This window comes from Physella acuta, unplaced genomic scaffold (genome assembly GCF_028476545.2).
Source record: "Physella acuta isolate Inbredline_101_S28 unplaced genomic scaffold, ASM2847654v3 ptg000205l, whole genome shotgun sequence".
NCBI classification, from domain to species: domain Eukaryota; kingdom Metazoa; phylum Mollusca; class Gastropoda; family Physidae; genus Physella; species Physella acuta.
Genome location: NW_026731724.1, coordinates 685,215 through 706,854, shown reverse-complemented (window position 1 = coordinate 706,854; position 21,640 = coordinate 685,215). Strand labels below are relative to the sequence as shown.

At 44.6% G+C, this 21,640-nt stretch overlaps 1 protein-coding gene across 1 annotated transcript in view; it reads left to right on the top strand.

Annotated features, from left to right (window-relative positions):
• Positions 1-18,081, top strand: part of LOC131937267 (thrombospondin type-1 domain-containing protein 4-like) — a 29,392-nt gene extending 11,311 nt beyond the window's left edge. Inside the window, exons 3-14 of the mRNA XM_059294553.1 lie at positions 1,999-2,132; positions 2,760-2,964; positions 4,738-4,907; positions 8,546-10,115; positions 10,534-10,663; positions 11,576-11,780; positions 14,005-14,025; positions 14,487-14,657; positions 15,178-15,351; positions 16,303-16,485; positions 16,605-16,782; positions 17,078-18,081. Coding sequence (XP_059150536.1) covers positions 1,999-2,132; positions 2,760-2,964; positions 4,738-4,907; positions 8,546-10,115; positions 10,534-10,663; positions 11,576-11,780; positions 14,005-14,025; positions 14,487-14,657; positions 15,178-15,351; positions 16,303-16,485; positions 16,605-16,782; positions 17,078-17,193 — 3,257 coding nt within the window. The 3' untranslated portion in view covers positions 17,194-18,081. The remainder of the gene's footprint in view (positions 1-1,998; positions 2,133-2,759; positions 2,965-4,737; positions 4,908-8,545; positions 10,116-10,533; positions 10,664-11,575; positions 11,781-14,004; positions 14,026-14,486; positions 14,658-15,177; positions 15,352-16,302; positions 16,486-16,604; positions 16,783-17,077) is intronic.
• The last annotated feature ends 3,559 nt before the right edge of the window (positions 18,082-21,640 follow it).

Here is a 21,640-nt window from a genome sequence, read left to right as displayed (position 1 = left end):
ACATATGTGGGTGAGTACGTCCTGACGCCCGCGGCAGTGTGAGCACTCAAGAAACGGAAGTGCAGGATATCACGTGCAAGACCCCCGCTCTTCTAATGAAAATCTTATTTACGCCGAAATTTCCAGATCCTTCTTTCAGATAAAAAAGCGCGTAACTTATCTTAGTGCATGTATAAAAACTAAGTCGAGGAAACGCTACCTTTTAAAAAAAGTTTTTTCTGCTTATTTCGTCAACTTCACAAACACACCCACCTCTTAAGTAAATAAAATAATATAAATAAAAAGAAAAGAAGCGTTTTTTTTTTCTTTGTCAGAAAAGGTCATAATTTATTTGTCTAAAATTATTCCAGTTTTTTGTATTGTTCTTACCCTCACCTAAATACACGGAGAAAATGTCGCGCATGCGCGCTCATGTAGAAAGTAAAGTGATTTACCCCGCGTCCTAAAGTAGGTTGTAAATATGTACCACGTGATCTTGGCGACACTAACGGATATAGCCAGTGTTTCTTTCAGACTTTTTTCTCTGGGGTGACACTTGAAATTTTCGGGGGGGGGGGGGCGACTCTGGTAAAAGTATATATTTTCTATTTAAATTCTTTTTCGTTCGGGAAGTATGGGGGTAGATGTTTTTTTCGGGGGATGAGGGCTGAGACCCCCCCCCCCCCCACCCTCCGAAGAGATGCCTGAAAGAAACTCTGGATATAGCGAATGTAATAGAGTAGGCATACCATGGGTTTTTATATGCCATGTAATAGGTTAAGCTTACACTTACCATGTAATAGGTTAAGCTTACACATGCCATGTAATAGGTTAAGCTTACACATGCCATGTAATAGGTTAAGCTTACACATGCCATGTAATAGGTTCAGCTTACACATGCCATGTAATAGGTTAAGCTTACACATGCCATGTAATAGGTTCAGCTTACACATGCCATGTAATAGGTTAAGCTTACACATGCCATGTAATAGGTTCAGCTTACACATGCCATGTAATAGGTTCAGCTTACACATGCCATGTAATAGGTTCAGCTTACACATGCCATGTAATAGGTTAAGCTTACACATGCCATGTAATAGGTTAAGCTTACACATGCCATGTAATAGGTTCAGCTTACACATGCCATGTAATAGGTTCAGCTTACACATGCCATGTAATAGGTTCAGCTTACACATGCCATGTAATAGGTTAAGCTTACACATGCCATGTAATAGGTTCAGCTTACACATGCCATGTAATAAGTTAAGCTTACACATGCCATGTAATAGGTTCAGCTTACACATGCCATGTAATATTAGGCCTACTCACGCCTCCAGTGATGTAATACTCACGGCTTATTTACACGTGCGGGTGTGCAGCTGTATGCAGCACATGCGGCAAATTGCAGTGCACATGTTTGTCAACATCCTTACGTAAATAAGCTCGTCGGTGAGGAAAAGAAAAATACATCCATTCATAAAATATTGCTGGGCGTCAAAATGTTTAACATTAAGGGAAAATTCTGGTTCTAATGGACATTCTGTGACTTGTTTGTGTTAATTTAATGACATTCTTTAAAATATGCATGTTTTAAATGTATAAACAATTTCTCTTTACAAACAAAATATCTTACTTACAAAAATATTTCTTAAAGTATATTTGTAAATACAATGTTGTTAGTTTATTAGTGTAAATACAGTTGAATGGTACTGTATTTGTACAAATGCAGTTGTATGCTAGTTTGTGTGTGTGTGTGTGTGTGTGTGTGTGTGAATACAATAGTATGTTAGTGTATATGTCAGCACACACTTGTATATTAGTTTATGTGTCTTGTTTAAATAGGTGTGTCAGGTTTTATTTACTGCCAATTAGTTTAATTATCTACTTGTGTAACCAATCATCTGAGTTGAATATGGTCAACACGAAGGCCTAGTGTAAAATTATAACGGATAAAATATTTTGAGGTGTGTTTGTTTGACAAGACCCATAAATAATTCTCATTGGATTCTTCTCCAACAGCCACAGATCCATGTAGGTTGTCATGCCGGGCCATTGGCCACAACTTCTTGGCCAACCCACCTGGCCGTGTGGAGGATGGGGAATCGTGTGGCGACCTGTACTCCACTGCCGTCTGCATCAAAGGCGTCTGTCAGGTAATTACTCAGGCGGGAATGTAAGCTGGGGATTGTTGCGGTTGGTACTTTGGGAAATCTTCTCTTTGATTCAAGTTGGCAAAGAACAAAAATATTGTAATAAACGTAACTGAGGTATTAAATAACTACCCTTACATATCAACAGTAATCAACACTCTCAACCAATGGCACTTATAGCAATTAAAGGCCACTAATAAAAGTAATAACACAGAAAACATTTGATTTCTACTTTTCGTCAAAGTTACGGCAGGTCGAGGCGGGTTTGAGGGAATGGATTATGTAGGGTTGGGGGGGGGGGGGGGGGGGGATTCTGTCCTTTGCTTTTTGTCCGGGAACTGTTCGCATCTCCTTGTTAACATTCCTCAATACCCGCTCACAACACGGGCAACAGGTTTTATAACAATGGACACCGTGATTTCAGTAATAAATTTTGAGCTGTTCAATGGATACGATTTGTTTAAGAAATTACAAGTATATTAAACTTAAAATTTTTTAATAGACCAATGAATAATCTTACCGACACAATCCTGATCTTGCTCTATTCCCCGTCACAATCTTACCCCGTCAGTTTTTACCCCCCCCCCCCCCCCACTCACCTCCCCCTAACGGCTCTAACGTCTCCCCTAGGCTGTCGGCTGTGATGGAATCGTCATGTCGTCGGCCTACAAGGACAAGTGCGGGGTGTGTGAGGGCGACGGCACCAGCTGCAGCACCATCTCTGGCATCTTCACCAGCACGGAGCTCAAGCGTGGACTCAACTACGTCATCAGCATCCCCACCGGAAGTACGAACATCAACATCACGGAGCTGCAGGGCAGTCGGAACACTCTAGGTAAACCTGGCATATAGGGCAGTATAATCACTCTAAACATGGCATATAGGGCAGTATAATCACTCTAAACATGGCATATAGGACAGTATAATCACTCTAAATATGGCATATAGGGCAGTATAATTACACTAAACCTGGCATATAGGGCAGTATAATTACACTAAACCTGGCATATAGGGCAGTATAATTACACTAAACCTGGCATATAGGGCAGTATAATCACTCTAAACCTGGAATATAGGGCAGTATAATTACACTAAACCTGGCATATAGGGCAGTATAATTACACTAAACCTGGCATATAGGGCAGTATAATTATACTAAACCTGGCATATAGGGCAGTATAATTACACTAAACCTGGCATATAGGGCAGTATAATTACACTAAACCTGGCATATAGGGCAGTATAATTACACTAAACCTGGCATATAGGGCAGTATAATTATACTAAACCTGGCATATAGGGCAGTATAATTACACTAAACCTGGCATATAGGGCAGTATAATTACACTAAACCTGGCATATATGGCAGTATAACTACACTAAACCTGGCATATAGGGCAGTATAATTACACTAAACCTGGCATATAGGGCAGTATAAGCACACTAAACCTGGCATATAGGGCAGTATAACCACTCTAAACCTGGCATATAGGGCAGTATAATCTCTCTAAACCTGGCATATAGGGCGGTATAATCTCTCTAAACCTGGCATATAGGGCAGTATAATCTCTCTAAACCTGGCATATAGGGCAGTATAATCTCTCTAAACCTGGCATATAGGGCAGTATAATCTCTCTAAACCTGGCATATAGGGCAGTATAATCTCTCTAAACCTGGCATATAGGGCAGTATAATCTCTCTAAACCTGGCATATAGGGCAGTATAATCTCTCTAAACCTGGCATATAGGGCAGTATAATCTCTCTAAACCTGGCATATAGGGCAGTATAATCTCTCTAAACCTGGCATATAGGGCAGTATAATCTCTCTAAACCTGGCATATAGGGCAGTATAATCTCTCTAAACCTGGCATATAGGGCAGTATAATCTCTCTAAACCTGGCATATAGGGCAGTATAATCTCTCTAAACCTGGCATATAGAGCAGTATGATCTCTCTAAACCTGGCATATAGGGCAGTATAATCTCTCTAAACCTGGCATATAGGGCAGTATAATCTCTCTAAACCTGGCATATAGAGCAGTATGATCTCTCTAAACCTGGCATATAGGGCAGTATAATCTCTCTAAACCTGGCATATAGGGCAGTATAATCTCTCTAAACCTGGCATATAGAGCAGTATGATCTCTCTAAACCTGGCATATAGGGCAGTATAATCTCTCTAAACCTGGCATATAGGGCAGTATAATCTCTCTAAACCTGGCATATAGGGCAGTATAATCTCTCTAAACCTGGCATATAGAGCAGTATGATCTCTCTAAACATGGCATACCGGACAGTATAATCACTCTAAACCTGGCAACATAATCACTCCAGAAAAACCTGGCATATAAGGCAGTATAATCACCTAGGTAAATCTGCAAATAGATTTTTAACGTCCAAAATAAACTAAAAAATTGGATGGAAAAAAATCTCATTCAGAAAAAAAATTATTTAAGGGGAAAAAATATAAAAAGAAAGCAAATGGACTAAATGCACTAAACAGAAAAACGAAATAAAATGTAAAAAAAAAAACACGAACTAAAATGTAACAAAAATAAAACCAACTCAAATGTACCAATAATAAAACCAACTCCAATGTAACAAACAGTTTTGCAGACTGAAGATGGGACAATGATCATCAATGGCGGCTCAGGGAACACGAATACCGGTGACGTCATAGCTGCCGGAAGCGTCTTCTTGTACGGTGCCAAGAGTCACACGAAACCGATGGAGAGCATTCTCTCCCCTGGCCCAACCAACACAACACTGATACTTCAGGTAAATACTGATACCTCAGGTAAACAATGATACTCCAGGTAAACAATGATACTTCAGGTAAACATTGATACTCCAGGTAAACAATGATACTCCAGGTAAACAATGATACTTCAGGTAAACATTGATACTTCAGGTAAACGATGATACTCCAGGTAAACATTGACACTCCAGGTAAAAATTGGCACCCCAGGTAAACATTGATACTTCAGGTAAACACTGATACTTCAGGTAAACATTGATACTTCAGGTAAACATTGATACTTCAGGTAAACATTGATATCTCAAGTAAACATTGATACTTCAGGTAAACATTGATACTTCAGGTAAACATTGATACTTCAGGTAAACACTGATACTTCAGGTAAACATTGATACTTCAGGTAAACATTGATATCTCAAGTAAACATTGATACTTCAGGTAAACATTGATACTTCAGGTAAACACTGATACCTCAGTAAAAACTGATACCTCAGGTTTCAGGTAAACATTGATATCTCAAGTAAACATTGATACTTCAGGTAAACATTGATACTTCAGGTAAACATTGATATCTCAAGTAAACATTGATACTTCAGGTAAACATTGATACTTCAGGTAAACATTGATACTTCAGGTAAACATTGATACTTCAGGTAAACATTACTACTCCAGGTAAACATTGATACTTCAGGTAAACACTGATACCTCAGTAAAAACTGATACCTCAGGTTTCAGGTAAACATTGATATCTCAAGTAAACATTGATACTTCAGGTAAACATTGATATCTCAAGTAAACATTACTACTTCAGGTAAACATTGATATCTCAAGTAAACATTGATACTTCAGGTAAACATTGATACTTCAGGTAAACATTGATACTTCAGGTAAACATTGATATCTCAAGTAAACATTGATACTTCAGGTAAACATTGATACTTCAGGTAAACATTGATACTTCAGGTAAACATTGATATCTCAAGTAAACATTGATACTTCAGGTAAACATTGATACTTCAGGTAAACATTGATATCTCAAGTAAACATTGATACTTCAGGTAAACATTGATATCTCAAGTAAACATTGATACTTCAGGTAAACATTGATACTTCAGGTAAACACTGATAATTCAGGTAAACATTGATACTTCAAGTAAACATTGATACTTCAGGTAAACACTGATAATTCAGGTAAACATTGATACTTCAGGTAAACATTGATACTTCAGGTAAACATTGATACTTCAGGTAAACACTGATAATTCAGGTAAACATTGATACTTCAGGTAAACACTGATAATTCAGGTAAACATTGATACTTCAGGTAAACATTGATACTTCAGGTAAACACTGATACTTCAGGTAAACATTGATACTTCAGGTAAACATTGATACTTCAGGTAAACACTGATAATTCAGGTAAACATTGATACTTCAGGTAAACACTGATAATTCAGGTAAACATTGATACTTCAGGTAAACACTGATAATTCAGGTAAACAATGATACTTCAGGTAAACAATGATACTCCAGGTAAACAATGATAGTTCAGGTAAACAATGATACTTCAGGTAAACATTGATACTTCAGGTAAACGATGATACTCCAGGTAAGCAATGATACTTCAGGTAAACATTGATATCTCAAGTAAACATTACTACTCCAGGTAAACATTGATACTTCAGGTAAACACTGATACCTCAGGTTTCAGGTAAACATTGATATCTCAAGTAAACAATGATACTTCAGGTAAACAAAGCATGCTTCAGGTAAGTTGCAGGTGTAACCGTTTTTCTAGCAGTTTCTGCAGCCTGATAGAAGGAATGGCAAATTTACGTAAACAGTTCAACACGACTGTAAATGTACGAAACAATATCAGATGATGTTGTGAGTTGGTGAACTCAAATGTAAACAGAAAACAAACTTAGGTGGCAAGTGTTGAGTTGATCTTGTTTTATAGGACAAGTTACGTAGGACATGTTTTATAGGACAAGTTAGGTAGGACATGTTTTATAGGACAAGTTAGGTAGAACATGTTTTTAGGACAAGTTAGGTAGGACATGTTTTATAGGACATGTTAGGTAGGACATGTTTTATAGGACAAGTTAGGTAGGACATGTTTTATAGGACAAATTAGGTAGGACATGGTTTATAGGACAAGTTAGGCAGGACACATTTTATAGGACATGTTAGGTAGGACATGTTTTATAGGACATGTTAGGTAGGACATGTTTTATAGGACATGTTTGGTAGGACATGTTTTATAGGACATGTTAGGTAGGACATGTTTTATAGGACATGTTTGGTAGGACATGCTTTATAGGACAGGTTAGGTAGGACATGTTAGGTGGGACATGTTTTATAGGACAAGTTAGGTAGGACATGTTTTTAGGACAAGTTATGTACAGTGTTTCTTCCAGACTTTTTTCTCCGGGGGGGGGGCACTTGAAATTTTCGAGGAGGGGGGGCGGTAGACTTTCTTCGGGGGGGGGGGGGGCGGACACTGTTAAAAGTATATATTTTCTATATAAATTATATACATTTCATTTCGTTCGGTTATGTAGGACATGTTTTCTTGAGGCATGCTAGGTAGGTAGAGCTTTGCTAAACATGTGCTTAAAGGACATTAATTCATCATTTATTAGGCAGGATTTACTTGGTAGCTTATATTAAGTAGAGCACGTTAGGTTGTGCACATTAGGTAGCATATGTACTGTATGTTGTGCAAGGTAGGACATTTAAAATAGGACATGCCTGGTACTACATACTAATGTAGGACTTATTGACCAGGAGATGCTAGGTAGGACTGATTAGGTAGGACATGTTTGTAAGTACATTTTAAGGAGGACATGCTTGTACTGAAGTACTGTGTAGGTAGGACATGTTAGTAAGTACACTTTAGGTAGGGCATATTCTATAGGATTTTTTACCTAGACATTGTATGTGGCGGATGTGGTAACCAGCACTGTTTTGACATCAACACTTCGACTTCATGCCAAGTCGGTTATACGTTTGGTTAATTGTATGGGTTCATATGGTATATGACACGTGTTATGTTATGTATTACACATTCATATTTTGACATATCAGATGGGAAACACAAAGTTTACCTTGTGCACCTTCTGTATGTGTATGACATATGTTGTGCCACACTGTTAGGTTGGAATGACTATACAACAAACTTGCATGAACAACAGTAACACAACAATAAGTCGAGCCAGACTTCAGTCGACTGCCATATAAACCGGGGAGATTTTAAATATGGGAAATTAAAGTGTTATTAAACTAATTGTAAAACTCCGATAAGGTTTCGTTATTTATTAGGATGAATTTTTTGTCTAATCTCATGGAAAATAAATAACACCACGTAAATATAAGCTATTTTTTAAAAAAACTAAATCTTATACGTTATTCAAGGGACATAATCGATTTTCATTCACGAGTATACAATTTTATGGATTATCCTTCTTTGAATATGTGAAAAAAAAGCTGATTTTAATTTTTTTTTATTTTTTAAATTTAATTTTTTTTTTTTTTTACAAAGAAATGATAATATCAATGTTATAAAAAGATGTTCTTTAAAAATGTTGTCTTTTGAATGTATCTGTTTCCACCAATGTGTGACTCTACCCAAAAGCTTTCCACCAATCTTCTCCAGCTGATGCTGAAGGACTACAACCCTGGAATTTTCTACACCTTCAACGTCCCCAACAACATCAGCGACACGGTGCTCAGGCAGATCAAACACAGGCAGCAGCCCATCCAGGTCTCGCCAGACTCCAGCCTCAACCTGGAGTCTCGTTCTGGTGGTTCCAGTCTGCACCCCCGGCCCGTCACCCACGGGAACATGACGGCACGGAACTACAACACGACGGACGATGTTTCATTCTTGGAGGAATCTGATGCCAACGTGACGAATAATTCTTCAAGACAGTCTTGGCCGAATCCTGAGAACGGGACGTCTAGTGAGGCCAACAGTGTGGTCAAGCCATTTGTACAAGGCCAGGACAGCGGTGAACCTTCCAAGGTTTTGGCTGACCGACAGTACCAGGACAGTGCTGAGAGTCGTGTCCGGGTGCCAGCCGTCGCTGCCAGAGCCGGACGGTACCATATCCCCAGGTACTCGCAGAGTTTTAACTTCAACTTTACCGCGCCACGGCTGCGGCCCCAGCGCCGGTACCAGAACAGTTCTCAGCCACACGCCACACGGCAAACAGCGCCGCAGCTGATCCGGGAAGAGAGGCCGCGTCAGTCCCTGACCTTAAGCCGGCAGGAAGCACGTGACCCCCAGACCTTGGGGGATTCGGCTCACGCGGACACACGTGACAAGACGAGCTCGCGCTACAGGGAGTTCTCGGCTGCAGGGGAGACGTCCAGCAGAGGGGAGATGACCAGTGCTTTAGAGTCCAGCCATAACGCGGACAGCGAACGTCGCAGACAGCTGAAGGAGAGGCAGGAGGTCGAGCGACAGCGCCGACTGCGAGAACGTCAGCTGCAGCTGGAGGCCAGACAGCGACGCAGGGACGAGCAGACCCGGCGCTACAACGAACGTCTGCGTGAGCACAACGAGAGGATCCGCCGCATTGAGGCTGAGCGCGAGGCCGCACGTGAAGCTGCGCGGAGGAAAGCGCAGCAACACAGCCAGGCCGTCAACCAACCAGGCGAGACGTCAGCACGCAGGACTGAGACAAGTCAGACACATAACGTTGTTGTCGCTGAGGATGGCGTGGCTGCCACACCACGGCCTGACCAGTACCCTTACAACAGTCGTTACGCCAACACTGAGGACAATGGCCAGACAGGGCATGACCCAGCCAGCAGCAGATTGGGCGAGGGGAGTTCGCGACCCGATCGTACCGGAAGTGAGAGTTTAAACCACCGTCACCAGGAACTTGTGGGTAACCAGGAGCGTCACGTGGTCAGGGTCATCCAGCGGCCCGTGGCCCAGGGGCCGCGTTACATTCCAGTGGAGCCGTCACCGCCCCTGTCCGCACTGACTGGCAATGGTGCTGAGAGTGATAGTCCCACCAGCACCATAGCACTGGACAAGGAACCCTCGAACCCCATCCCGCCTGGGTATCTGCAGAGCGTCAACGACCTGATCCCGAACAACGTCTTACCCAATCAAATCAATTACTTTGGTGGCGGCCACGAGCATGTTGCACTCAGCTCGGCTTATGAGTGGCGGATATCCGGTCTGACAGAATGTACTCACACGTGTGGGGGAGGTAGGTGTTATATGTGGGGAGGTAGGTGTTATATGTGGGGGAGGTAGTTGTTATATGTGGGGGAGGTAGGTGTTATCTGTGGGGGAGGTAGGTGTTATATGTGGGGGAGGTAGGTGTTATCTGTGGGGGAGGTAGGTGTTATATGTGGGGGAGGTAGTTGTTATCTGTGGGGGAAGTAGTTTTCTATTGATTTATCTGTGTGTGTGTGTGTGTATGTATATATATATAGACAAATACTGTATGTAAAGTATCAAAATTATAAATCAAACGAGTACTTAACACTTTCTGTCTGTTAAATTTAATTTCTGATTTAATTAATGTTTTTTAAAGTCGAAGTGTTCAACATGTAGAAGACAATTTTTAAGTATTTGTGAATAATCCCCCTCCCTCCCCCCCCCCCTCCCCCATGTGACTTCAGGCATCCAACAAACGGTCGTCGTGTGTATCGATATCAAGTCCCAAGCTGTGGTGACGGACGAAAACTGCCGGACACTGACCAAACCCAAGAACCTTGCTGTACCATGCAACAAGAGGCCTTGTCCGTCAGAGTAAGTTGTGCTCATCTGTCAAACGTCACACGGCTCATCTGTCAAACGTCACACGGCTCATCTGTCAAACATCACACGGCTTATCTGTCAAACATCACACGGCTCATCTGTCAAACATCACACGGCTTATCTGTCAAACATCACACGGCGTATCTGTCAAACATCACACGGCTCATCTGTCAAACATCACACGGCTTATCTGTCAAACATCACACGGCTCATCTGTCAAACATTGCACGGCTCATCTGTCAAACGTCACGCGGCTCATCTGTCAAACATTGCACGGCTCATCTGTCAAACATTGCACGGCTCATCTGTCAAACGTCACGCGGCTCATCTGTCAAACGTAGCACGTGCCGTGTGAGCAAGTTTCTCGCCTACATGTGCGAGACATGACGTTAATGCCCAACTTTCTGTTTGTTGTCATCGATTGCTTCATTTGTTTTCTTACCTCGTGTGTATACTAGCTCTTGTTCTGTTTGTATTCAAGTGATTGTGTTCAAATGTTTGTGTTCAAGTGTTTGTGTTTAAGTGTTTGTATTCAAGTGATTGTGCTCAAGTCATTGTGTCCACGTGATTATGTAAACGTGATTGTGTTCAAGTGATTGTGTTCAAGTGTTTGTGTTCAGGTGATGTGTTCAAGTGTTTGTGTTCAAGTGATTATGTTCAAGTGTTTGTGTTCAAGAGATTGTGTTCAAGTGTTTGTGTTCAAGTGATTGTGTTCAAGTGATGTGTTCAAGTGTTTTTGTTCAAGTGTGTGTGTGTGTGTTCAGTTGTTTGTGTTCAAGTGATTGTGTTCAAGTGATGTGTTCAAGTGTTTGTGTTCAAGTGTGTGTGTGTTCAGTTGTTTGTGTTCGCCAGCTGGTGTTTACTCTGCACCAGTCCCTGACACTATTGACCTTTGACCCCCAGGTGGACACCGGGTCACTGGACGACCTGCACGGTGACCTGCGGTCAAGGCGTCCAGACCAGGATCATCACGTGCCAGGCCCGCGTGTCCCCCACCCTCAACGTCACGATGCCAGACGCGAACTGCGAGAGTCAGGTGAAGCCAGTCAACCGTCAGACGTGTAACGACAACCCGTGTAGTATCTGGCGGACTGGGGACTGGACCAGTGTAAGTCATCATGGTGGGGGGGGGGAGGGGGAACTGGACAAGTGTAAGTTATCATGGGGGGGGGGGGATGGGGACTGGACCAGTGTAAGTTATCGTGGGGGGGGGGGATTGGGACTGGACCAGTGTAAGTTATCGTGAGGGGGGGGGAGGGGGAACTGGACAAGTGTAAGTTATCATGGGGGGGGGGGGATGGGGACTGGACCAGTGTAAGTTATCGTGGGGGGGGGGGGGATTGGGACTGGACCAGTGTAAGTTATCGTGGGGGGAGGGGGGGGACTGGACCAGTGTAAGTTATCGTGGGGGGAGGGGGGGGGGGCTGGACAAGTGTAAGTTATCGTGGGGGGGGGGGAGGGGGGGGGACTGGACCAGTGTAAGTTATCGTGGGGGGAGGGGGGGGGGACTGGACCAGTGTAAGTTATCGTGGGGGGAGGGGGAAGGACTGGACCAGTGTAAGTTATCATGGGGGGGGGGATGGGGACTGGACCAGTGTAAGTTATCGTGGGGGGAGGGGGGGACTGGACCAGTGTAAGTTATCGTGGGGGGAGGGGGGGGGGGGCTGGACAAGTGTAAGTTATCGTGGGGGGGGGGAGGGGGGGGGACTGGACCAGTGTAAGTTATCGTGGGGGGAGGGGGGGGGGGACTGGACCAGTGTAAGTTATCGTGGGGGGAGGGGGGGGACTGGACCAGTGTAAGTTATCGTGGGGGGAGGGGGGGGGCTGGACAAGTGTAAGTTATCGTGGGAGGGGAGGGGGGGGGACTGGACCAGTGTAAGTTATCGTGGGGGGAGGGGGGGGGACTGGACCAGTGTAAGTTATCGTGGGGGGGGAGGGGGGGGGACTGGACCAGTGTAAGTCATCGTGGGGGGAGAGGGGACTGGACCAGTGTAAGTTATCGTGGGGGGAGGGGGGGGGCTGGACAAGTGTAAGTTATCGTGGGGGGGGAGGGGGGGACTGGACAAGTGTAAGTTATCGTGGGGGGGGGGAGGGGGGGGGGACTGGACCAGTGTAAGTCATCGTGGGGGGAGAGGGGACTGGACCAGTGTAAGTTATCGTGGGGGGAGGGGGGGGGCTGGACAAGTGTAAGTTATCGTGGGGGGGAGGGGGGGACTGGACCAGTGTAAGTTATCGTGGGGGGAGGGGGGGGGACTGGACCAGTGTAAGTTATCGTGGGGGGAGGGGGGGACTGGACCAGTGTAAGTTATCGTGGGGGGAGGGGGGGGACTGGACCAGTGTAAGTTATCGTGGGGGGAGGGGGGGGGGGCTGGACAAGTGTAAGTTATCGTGGGGGGGAGGGGGGGGGGACTGGACCAGTGTAAGTTATCGTGGGGGGAGGGGGGGGGACTGGACCAGTGTAAGTTATCGTGGGGGGGAGGGGGGGACTGGACCAGTGTAAGTTATCGTGGGGGGAGGGGGGGGGACTGGACCAGTGTAAGTTATCGTGGGGGGAGGGGGGGACTGGACCAGTGTAAGTTATCGTGGGGGGAGGGGGGGGACTGGACCAGTGTAAGTTATCGTGGGGGGAGGGGGGGGGGCTGGACAAGTGTAAGTTATCGTGGGGGGGAGGGGGGGGGGACTGGACCAGTGTAAGTTATCGTGGGGGGAGGGGGGGGGGACTGGACCAGTGTAAGTTATCGTGGGGGGGGAGGGGGGGGGACTGGACCAGTGTAAGTCATCGTGGGGGGAGAGGGGACTGGACCAGTGTAAGTTATCGTGGGGGGAGGGGGGGGGGGGCTGGACAAGTGTAAGTTATCGTGGGGGGGGAGGGGGGGACTGGACAAGTGTAAGTTATCGTGGGGGGGGGGAGGGGGGGGGGACTGGACCAGTGTAAGTCATCGTGGGGGGAGAGGGGACTGGACCAGTGTAAGTTATCGTGGGGGGAGGGGGGGGGGGGGCTGGACAAGTGTAAGTTATCGTGGGGGGGAGGGGGGGACTGGACAAGTGTAAGTTATCGTGGGGGGAACGGGGACTGGACCAGTGTAAGTCATCGTGGGGGGGGGAGGGGGGACTGGACCAGTGTAAGTTATCGTGGGGGGAGGGGGGGACTGGACCAGTGTAAGTCATCGTGGGGGGGGGACGGAGGGGGGACTGGACCAGTGTAAGTTATCGTGGGGTGGAGGGGGGAGAGGGGGGGGACTGGACAAGTGTAAGTCATCGTGGGGGGGAGGAGGGACTGGGTGTCATCATGGGGGTGGAGGGGGGGACCAGTGTAAGTCATCGTGGGGGGGGGGACTGGGGACTGGACCAGTGTAAGTTATCGAGGGGTGAGGGAAGGGGGGGGGGGACTGGACCAGTGTAAGTTATTGTTTTGGGGGGGGAGGGGGGACCAGTGTAAGTCATCATGGGGGGGGGGGAGGGGGGAACTGCATCGGTGTAAGTCATCATGGGGGAACTGGTGGGGGGACTGGACCAGTGTAAGTCATCGAGGGGGGAGGGGGGATTGCACCAGTGTAAGTCATCGAGGGGGGAGGGGGGACTGCACCAGTGTAAGTCATCATGGGGGAAGGGGGGGGGGACTTGACTAGTGTAAGTTATCGGGTTTGGGGAGGGTGGGAATGGACCCGTTTAATTCATCGTGTGGGGTGGGGGGAGGGGGGACCAGTGTGTCATAAATTGTGAAGAGGGGGGCTGCACTATGATGATGTTAAGACAAATTGAATGCCATCATCATATTAAATGTCATTCCCCATTAAATTAATGTCATCCCCAGTGTTCAGCAGGCTGTGGGGTTGGCCAGAGGACCCGTACGGTGGAGTGTGTGGACACGACAGGCAAGCCGCAGCCAGACAACCTCTGCACGGAGCCCAAGCCGGCTGAGGAGGACAAGTGTCACCTGGCCGAGTGTGGGAAGGGCTGGTACTTCACCGAGTGGCCGGAGGAGGTAGGTCAGCAGCTCGAGGTCGTCTATGGTCTTAGAAGTCTTATAATACTAGCATGCCTGGGAGGGTTCTCGTGGTCTTTGCACTTCATCAGACATGGGTTTCCTATAATAGGCAGATGGCTTTTTGTTTCTCCCTTAGATATATTTGACCGGAATCTTTGAGTTGTGTTTGCATTAATTAATTCTTGTTGAATTTAAAACTGATTTTTTTTTTAAATTGTTTTTAAATACATACTCTAATGAAACTCCTACCCCAACTGTTTCAGCATCCTATAGAGTGTGATGACTCTTCTCTCTAAACTGTTTCTGTGTCCTGTATAGTTGATGACTCTTCTATCTAAACTGTTTCAGCCTTCTGTATAGTTGATGACTCTTCTCTCTAACCTGTTTCAGTGTCCTGTATAGTTGATGACTCTTCTCTCTAAATCGTTTAAGTGTCCTATAAGTTTGCTGACTCTTCTCTCTAAACTGTTTCAGTGTCCTGTAGAGTGTGCTGACTCTTCTCTCTAAACTGTTTCAGTGTCCTGTAGAGTGTGGAGTCGGCACCGTCTCCCGGAGAACGTTCTGCGCTGACGATGCCGGAAATGCCCTGCCAGACGCTCGTTGTGACAACGTGCACAGACCAGCTGTCAACAAATCTTGTCGAGCTAGCAAACCATGTGGCGGCATTTGGTTCACTGGACAGTGGTCAAAGGTAGGCGGGTGTGGGCAGTGGTCAAAGGTAGGCGGGTGTCTGGGTGTGGACAGTGGTCAAAGGTAGGCGGGTGTCTGGGTGTGGACAGTGGTCAAAGGTAGGCGTGTCTGGGTGTGGACAGTGGTCAAAGGTAGGCGTGTCTGGATAGTGGTCAAAGGTAGGCGAGTCTGGGTGTGGACAGTGGTCAAAGGTAGGCGTGTCTGGGTGTGGACAGTGGTCAAAGGTAGGCGTGTCTGGGTGTGGACAGTGGTCAAAGGTAGGCGTGCCTGGGTGTGGACAGTGGTCAAAGGTAGGCGTGTCTGGATAGTGGTCAAAGGTAGGCGTGTCTGGGTGTATACAGGGGTCAAAGGTAGGCATGTCTGGATAGTGGTCAAAGGTAGGCGTGTCTGGGTGTATTCAGGGGTCAAAGGTAGGCGTGTCTGGGTGTGGACAGTGGTCAAAGGTAGGCGTGTCTGGGTGTGGACAGTGGTCAAAGGTAGGCGTGTCTGGGTGTGACCAATGGTCAAAGGTAGGCGTGTCTGGGTGTGGACAGTGGTCAAATGTGGGCGTGTCTGGGTGTGGACAGTGGTCAAAGGTAGGCGTGTCTGGGTGTGGGCAGTGGTCAAATGTAGGCGTGTCTGGATGTGGACAGTGGTCAAAGGTGGGCGTGTCTGGGTGTGGACAGTGGTCAAATGTAGGCGTGTCTGGGTGTGGACAGTGGTCAAATGTAGGCGTGTCTGGATGTGGACAGTGGTCAAAGGTGGGCGTGTCTGGGTGTTGAAATCATATTCGTACTAAGGGATAGTGTAAACCTGGTCACATGACAGTGGTCAAAAGTAGGGTTTGTAATTGGGAGTTGATTCCTGCTTGTATCGTTACCTTAACTAACATTCACGTGTGAGTTGTTTGCTTCCATGTATCACTTCCGTCTGTATGACGTCATGCTGTATCTGCATCTTTGTCTGTCAACAGTGCAACACGACGTGCGGCAACGGACACAAGAAGCGCGACGTTCTGTGTATCAAGTCTCTCCCTGGGGGTGTCTTCGCTGTGGTAGGGGAAGAAAACTGTGACGTCACCGTTAAGCCTGCCGGGACAGAGTTGTGCCAGGGGCCTGAGTGTGGTTCTCTGTGGTACATGACGTCATGGGGACAGGTAAATAAGGCCGAGAGAATTCTGAGTGCAAGATATATATATATATATATATATATATATATATATATATATATATATATATATATATATATATATAATATTTATACTCTCAACCCCAGTGCTCTCAAAGTTGTGAAACTGGATACCGTACTAGAGAAACCAAATGTCTTGACGCCGAGCAGAAGCCGAGTGACCAGTGTCCACTACAGAGCCGTCCCAGGACCAGAGATCCCTGCAACACACAGCCCTGTACCAGTACAGCGACCCCTAGTGCCGTCAATGGTACGGTCACTGAAGGTGAGATATACGGTGAGAGGGGTCCAGTCTTGGTGAGAGGGGACCAATCTTGTAGGTGCTGGTCTCTTCCGTTCAAGGGTTTTTGTGGGGAATGGGGGTTGAGAGGGGCGATTGACGTTCTTAGGGTGGGGCGGGGGGGGGGGGGTGGTGTAGGCGGGACTACACTCAGGAAGAACGTCCATCTAATATATTTATATTTTATTTTAGAAAAATATTTCGTGAATAAGTACTTGCACAATGTGGAGTTAGTTGTAGAAACAATTGTTTCTAATGTATGACAATGTGTCTCTGTCAGATGCTATTTGCGAAGACAAGCTCACTAACTGTAACGTTGTGAAGAAAGCGCCACGTGTCTGCAGTACCGCGTACTACAAGAAGAGATGTTGTCGGTCATGCGCAGTCCACTCATGAGAGGAAGTGTGAACAGAAGTTGCTGTAGTTCTCATAGACTCTACGTCACTTGATTTGAGTGAAAGGATGGGACATTTTTTTATACATGTATTGGACGAATTTATTTTAGGACATGTTATGACTATTAATTAGAGATAGTCTTGTGTATATTGAGTATTAGATCTGACCAGAGCGTATTTTTTAGAAAGCATGACGGTCAGTTTATTCAGTACTACTGTACGACAGATGGTCTTCTACAGACCACTGGGTGGTAGTCGTGGTCAGTTTATATGTTGATGATAATAAGACAGGTAGTATGTTTGTATACTGAAACATTGCATTTTTTATGACGAATATGTACATTTTATTTATTGCTTGCAAAGTATGTTCAAATTATTTGATTTTTTTTTTTAATATGCCAGTACAGTTGTAAATGCTGTAGTTTTTGTTGATGTTCCCTGTTGTATGCAACATTTGTCTAGACAATCTGGTGAAATGTAGTCTTTACATGGGTTATGCTTTGATGCCGATTTTTATGCTATTATTTGTATGTTATACACAGGGCTTTGATCATTTTAAAATGTTGCTGCATGTGTTGCTTTTTGTTGAGAATCTGAGCTATTGCATAGTGCTACTTCATATCAACAATCTCGACTAGTGCACTGTATACAGTGGGGGTGGGGGTAACCATTCTTGTTGAATGTTGTTCAAAACACAAGCAACTCGCCTCGTTTTAAGAACAGGATGATTGTTAGATTGTTGGATTAAATCATTGCTTCTCACTTGAGTGGAATATAAACTGTTGGCCCAGTGGCGGGACTAGAGTGACTCTAAAACTGTTGGCCCAGTGGCGGGACTAGAGTGACACTAAAACTGTTGGCCCAGTGGCGGGACTAGAGTGACACTAAAACTGTTGGCCAAGTGGCGGGACTAGAGTGACTCTAAAACTGTTGGCGGGACTAGAGTGACTCTAAAACTGTTGGCCCAGTGGCTCTAAAACTGTTGGCCCAGTGGCGGGACTAGAGTGACACTAAAACTGTTGGCCAAGTGGCGGGACTAGAGTGACACTAAAACTGTTGGCCCAGTGGCGGGACTAGAGTGGCTCTAAAACTGTTGGCCCAGTGGCGGGACTAGAGTGACACTAAAACTGTTGGCCCAGTGGCGGGACTAGAGTGACACTAAAACTGTTGGCCAAGTGGCGGGACTAGAGTGACACTAAAACTGTTGGCCCAGTGGCGGGACTAGAGTGACACTAAAACTGTTGGCCCAGTGGCGGGACTAGAGTGACTCTAAAACTGTTGGCCCAGTGACTCTAAAACTGTTGGCCCAGTGACTCTAAAACTGTTGGCCCAGTGGCGGGACTAGAGTGACACTAAAACTGTTGGCCCAGTGGCGGGACTAGAGTGACACTAAAACTGTTGGCCAAGTGGCGGGACTAGAGTGACACTAAAACTGTTGGCCCAGTGACTCTAAAACTGTTGGCCCAGTGACTCTAAAACTGTTGGCCCAGTGGCGGGACTAGAGTGACACTAAAACTGTTGGCCCAGTGGCGGGACTAGAGTGACTCTAAAACTGTTGGCCCAGTGGCGGGACTAGAGTGACACTAAAACTGTTGGCCAAGTGGCGGGACTAGAGTGACACTAAAACTGTTGGCCCAGTGGCGGGACTAGAGTGACACTAAAACTGTTGGCCAAGTGGCGGGACTAGAGTGACACTAAAACTGTTGGCCCAGTGACTCTAAAACTGTTGGCCCAGTGACTCTAAAACTGTTGGCCCAGTGGCGGGACTAGAGTGACACTAAAACTGTTGGCCCAGTGGCGGGACTAGAGTGACACTAAAACTGTTGGCCAAGTGGCGGGACTAGAGTGACACTAAAACTGTTGGCCCAGTGACTCTAAAACTGTTGGCCCAGTGACTCTAAAACTGTTGGCCCAGTGGCGGGACTAGAGTGACACTAAAACTGTTGGCCCAGTGGCGGGACTAGAGTGACTCTAAAACTGTTGGCCCAGTGGCGGGACTAGAGTGACTCTAAAACTGTTGGCCTAGTGACTCTAAAGCCGTTGGCCCAGTGGTGGGACTAGAGTAACACCAAAAACCCAAACACTAAATGTCTGATTACGGGCCCCGATTCCGTCCATAAGTTTAACACATATTTAACTTCCTGTTTTGTTTATCTACCCATTTGTATCATTTTATTTTATTTTCTCTATCCTACATGATGTGATTTTTGACTCACCTCTCCCGAACGTTTTTGTTGGATCAAAGCATTTGTATGTCCGGTGAAAATTTAAAAACTGGTGAAAAAATTAGATGTTTTGCGTGTTAAAAAACATTTTAAAAATAGTTATATAATGCATAAAAACGTTTTAATAACTAGCTTTTATGTAATAATGAACAGAAGTGATTTTCTTCAAACTTATAATAATGAACTATTATTAATGAATTAAAATAACTAAAAAGACAAGCGTGGGTCGCTAAATTATGTATTGAATACCTTTTCTATAATTCAAAAAGCGATTGGTCCTGGTGAGTTCTACTCAATCGTACCATGGCAACCAAAACAACGATTCGGAACCACGGTGACCTGTCTTTCCTTAAATGACCCAGATTTGACCGAAGCTAGATATATTTTTGACCCAGGTGAGTTGTATTCCGTCGTACCATGATGACTTTAACAACAATAAAGTACCCGCGTGACCTGTCTTGACCTAAATGACCCACTTCTGACCCTAGCTAATCACAGTACTGGCCCAGGTGAGTTGTGTTTAGTCACAACTTGATGAAAACAACAACAATGTTGCACTAAGTTGACCTTTCTTACCTCAAATGGTCCAGATTTGACCCAAAGTGTGTACATTTTGGCCCAGGTGAGTTGTGTTCAGTCATAAAATAACGGCTTTAACAACAACCTTGCACTTGGGTGACCTAATCTGACCTAAATGACCCAGATTTGACCCAAACTAACCACAGTTTTGGTCCTGGAGAGTTCTACTCAGTCGTACCATGACAACTAAAACAACGATTCGGGACCACGGTGACCTGTCTTTACTCATATGACCTAGATCTCACCCTATCTAGGTATTGTCTTGGTTAAGGTGAGTTGTGTTGAGTCGTACCATGACGACCAACGACAACAATGTTACACCCCGGTGACCTGCCTCGGCTGAAATAACCCAGACCTGACACTTTTCGTCGGAGTGGGTTTTTTTTGGACATCTAAAAAATATTTCATGTTATTTATTAGAATTGTAATTTTTTAAAAAATGTAAACCTTTAATATAACAACAATTAATAGTTTATAGTTGGCAGATGTCGCGAGCAATTTATTTGGGTTAAAGATAGGTGTGTCGACTTAAATATGATGGATTAGCTAGAAAAATACTAAAGTAACAGATTGACCTATACTTTATAATTTTCACGCTCGCTAAATAAAATAAATGACTATATATATATATATATATATATATATATATATATATATATATATATATATATATATATATATATATATATATATATATATATATATATATATATATATATATATATATATATTGCTCTGTTTGTGAGGGGCATTACTTTAAAGTTCCGCCACTGTCTAGGTCTTGTCTAGTAAGGTCATGATCTGCCCTTGTATGAAGGTCTCTTATAGATTGATGTAGTCCAGAAGACGTTCATGAGTCCAACTTTAGTATTGTATTTGTGTGTGCCTGTAAGGTACTGGTATCTAAGTAGACCTCTAGCTGTTTTTGTTTACATGATTTTCACGTACTTAAAATGGCTTGGTTAGAGATGGATGCCATAACGCTACATTTTGTTTCAATGGTATGTTAAATAACATGTTGTACAAGATTTATATGATTGTTGAATGCTGTTGTTTCTTAAATTATATTTTTAAGGACTTTTCACAATAGTGAATGACTGAAATCTTAAAATTATAAAGCACAAGCACAAAGTCACCAATTCACAATAACAACACAAAGTCATCAGTTCACAATCACAAAGTCACCAATTCACAGTCACAGCACACACGCCCATGTCTACAAGCACGCACAAATCCATGCTTGCAGCATAGTTTTATGACATGCACCTGCACACAATCTCATGAACCTCAACTATAAAATGTCATGAACTATAGTCAAGCTTGAATTGCCTTTGTTTGCGTAGCTGCTTAGAACAATGTTTTCATAAATTCCTTGTATGCCAAACACGACAACCCACCAAAACTACTTGAAACCAAAGACACACATTGGAGAAATAACTAGCCTGTTTTATTACTCGTGCAATTGTTTTCCCATATAGACATTTGTTTTTCATTTTATTGTAACAAGATCTAGACATGAAATATCAGATAAACTTTCGATATCTGTTTTTTTTTCTTTTTCTAACATTGTGTAACTTGATTTATATTTTGCTTCTTTTTTATACCTTTGATTTGCAGTGAAAAAAAAGATATCGGCAAGGATTG